This window comes from Populus alba, chromosome 11 (genome assembly GCF_005239225.2).
Source record: "Populus alba chromosome 11, ASM523922v2, whole genome shotgun sequence".
Taxonomy (NCBI): domain Eukaryota; kingdom Viridiplantae; phylum Streptophyta; class Magnoliopsida; order Malpighiales; family Salicaceae; genus Populus; species Populus alba.
This window is the reverse complement of record NC_133294.1, coordinates 2197692-2200653: the sequence shown is the minus strand read 5'-3', so window position 1 is coordinate 2200653 and position 2962 is coordinate 2197692. Positions and strand designations below refer to the sequence as shown.

The 2962-nt window shown below is 40.4% G+C and overlaps 1 protein-coding gene across 1 annotated transcript; it reads left to right on the top strand.

Annotated features, from left to right (window-relative positions):
* Positions 1 to 1575: 1575 nt before the first annotated feature.
* Positions 1576 to 2640, top strand: LOC118031904 (uncharacterized). Its single transcript, XM_035036419.1, has one exon. The coding sequence runs from the start codon at positions 1576 to 1578 to the stop codon at positions 2638 to 2640; it is 1065 nt and encodes a 354-aa protein (XP_034892310.1).
* The last annotated feature ends 322 nt before the right edge of the window (positions 2641 to 2962 follow it).

The window sequence follows — 2962 nt, the reverse complement described above, 5'->3', positions numbered from 1 at the left end:
GATCTGGACCACGAGCCAACGACCGGATCTACCACCAGCAGAGGAAAATGAACCGGGAGGAAGAAATAAGATAGAGGATGGTCTGATCTAAAGGAAGGAAATGATTAAAACCCATTGCTGTTATGCGTTTTCTTTTTGTTGCAGGTGATGGGATTCCTCACCGCCAGCTGGAAAAGGAAGAAGGGATGAAGCTATTACAAACCCCTTGAGTGCCAGTGGCGGTTGCGCGTGGAGAAGACGCGCAGCCACTGTTCCAGCATTGTTCCCGAGGATTTCTTTGTTTTTTTGTAATTTCTAAAATGTTTTTGTTTTAATGCATACGGCCTAGTCTCTCCAAAATAAAGAAAAAAAAATCATCACAACATATTTTCATACAACAAAAGAAATTTCAAAAAATATATGTATTAGCATGCATTTTGGCTTTAACAACAAGTTTGTTAGAACCATGAGAACTAGACCAATATTTCAAAAATTCTAAAAAAAATATTTTTGTCTTTTAGTATTGAGGATTACGAATTTATACGTAAAACGTATTCCTAATATTAAAAATATAGTTTTTATATAGATGTTAGAACGGTTACGATTTTACCAGATAAGATAAGGACCTCCTTATTGAGGAGGACTTTTCTTGAGCCGTAAATAGACCAACAATTGAAATAGGATAACACCTTAGCTTTTTATCAGACAATCAAACAATGCAGCTTATCTTAGGTAAGGCGTATTTGGGGTGCAAATACCTTCCCTTTATGCAATCAGTCCCCGTACCCGATCTCTGAGAGCAGTTAGGGTTCCTAGTGACCAAAATACTACTTGGTGACTCCCATTCCATTTCCCACTGATAAAAGACAATAATTTCTTGTCTCTCCATATTTTCTAGATAGATATAAATACATTTTTAGATTTAAAGCGGAACATAATGTCGCCTCGACGCCGCACACGTGCGATAGAATGACGAGTCCACTAGGGACCTTGTAGACTAAGCTTTGTTTTTGTCTGATTTGTTTGTGTTTTTGGGTTTTTATTGTTAATATGTCTTTCCTTTTGTTATTTGCGTATCTGTTTTTTTTATGCATATTGTTCACGCATTGTATAAAACTGTCTCATGCATCACTTACTTTGATTTTGAGAAGCATACACAAGTCTTAAGTTAAGTGGGGAATTAGCGATTTGCCCTAAGACTATTGATCAGGGTTCAGATGTGTGAAACACCCAACTCATATCTGAGTGCATGCTCGGCAATGGTGGGCATACGTGCCTTAACTGTTCCTTGCAACGCCCCCATACTATCTTTATGAAGAACGTCACTGGGCAGATATGGGACCCTTCAAGACCAGATAGAAAACCTACCCATTCTCACTTAATAAATAGAGCTTGTCCTTAGGTTATGTATCTTACTCTCATTCGCATCATGATTAATAATGTTAAATTCATCAATCCAGGTTTTGAGCTAAAATCGTGACTAAGTACCTTTCTTTCCAAGAATTTGGGCAAGAATCTGAGTTGGCTTAGGTGGCTGAAGGAAAATGTCCAAGAATCGATGCTAGTGGGTTACCTTGCATTACCAAGATAAATCACATGGTAAATGAATTAGGGAAGTTACTGTCTATCATGGAATATGTTGACGAGACTCTTTTTGAAAGGCAATATGGGAGGATTGCACAACTAATGAGGTTGATCTTACAAGCAGCACCAATCAAAGCCCTACTGAATTTTTGGGATCCTAGTTATCGGTGTTTAACCTTCGGGAACATCGACATGACACCAACCTTGGAGAAATACGAGAGGATTCTATATTTTCCAAACAACAGCCACAGGATCTACCGTCGACAAAGATTTGAGGACACAGCTTCAGAGGTAGTCAATTTATTAGGCTTGGGAAAGATCAGCCAATGTAGAGTCACTAAGGGGGTTTTTAAATGGAAGGTCATTGAAGCCCGAATGAAGAACAATGCTGAAGAAGGCAAGTTGGGAGATGAACGATACAGGTTGGTGGCCTTTGCCATCTTTGGACTAGTATTGTTCCCTTCTGAAATCAGAGTCATCAGTTTAGAAGCAGCAAGTGTCTTCATAGAATATGAGCATGACCGGATCAATCCCCCTTCAGCCATTTTGGGAGAAACCATGTTATTGCTCAACCATTGTAAAACGTATGGAAAAGGAGCCATGAGATGTTGCGTCCCCATGTTGTATTTATGGATTATCAATCATATCGAAACACCAAGGGACATCTTCAACAACTTTTGGTGGTTTGACCTGCGACCGTTAAAGGTTACCATAGATGAGACTCGGAAGGACTGGGATGAGAAAGCATGGATAGATAAATATGCAGCATTGCCAAGGAGTAACTTCAAATGGAAAGCACCATGGATGAACAACGCCATTTGTACAATGAGTTGTGGAAGCAAGATATGGGTTCCTTTGATTGGTGTAACCGGTTACATCAGTTATGCGCCTACCCTTGTAACAAGGCAGTTAGGCGGAATGCAGTACACACCAAGAACTCTGGGTTTAGCTGATTTCATCGGTTTATTCAAGCACCAACCATTCCTCGAAGAGATGGAGCTTATCCGACAAGATTGGGAAAGACGCTTGATGGTAAAAAGGGAAGAAGGGAGCAAATTTGAAACATCATTCAGCTAGAATTATGCAGTTGGAATCCGTAAAAAACAAAGTTGCTCGGTTGATCGACCTACTCGAGCAACTTCTAAGAGCTAAGAATGGGGAGAGAACATCAGCACAATCGCCTGAAGGAGCACCAGCAGCTCACATCCCTCAAGCATCTCAAAACCAGGGGCAAACTCGGCCAATGAACAACATTTTATGCCTAGCACCCCTATCCAACCAACTCATGCTCCAATCACTGTTGACTTAACAGTGGAGGGAACCCCGGATAATAGGTCTCCCAGTTTGATGGACCAGGACAAGTTGTTTGCTTTGGAAGAAAAATTAAGGGTAGTTGAGG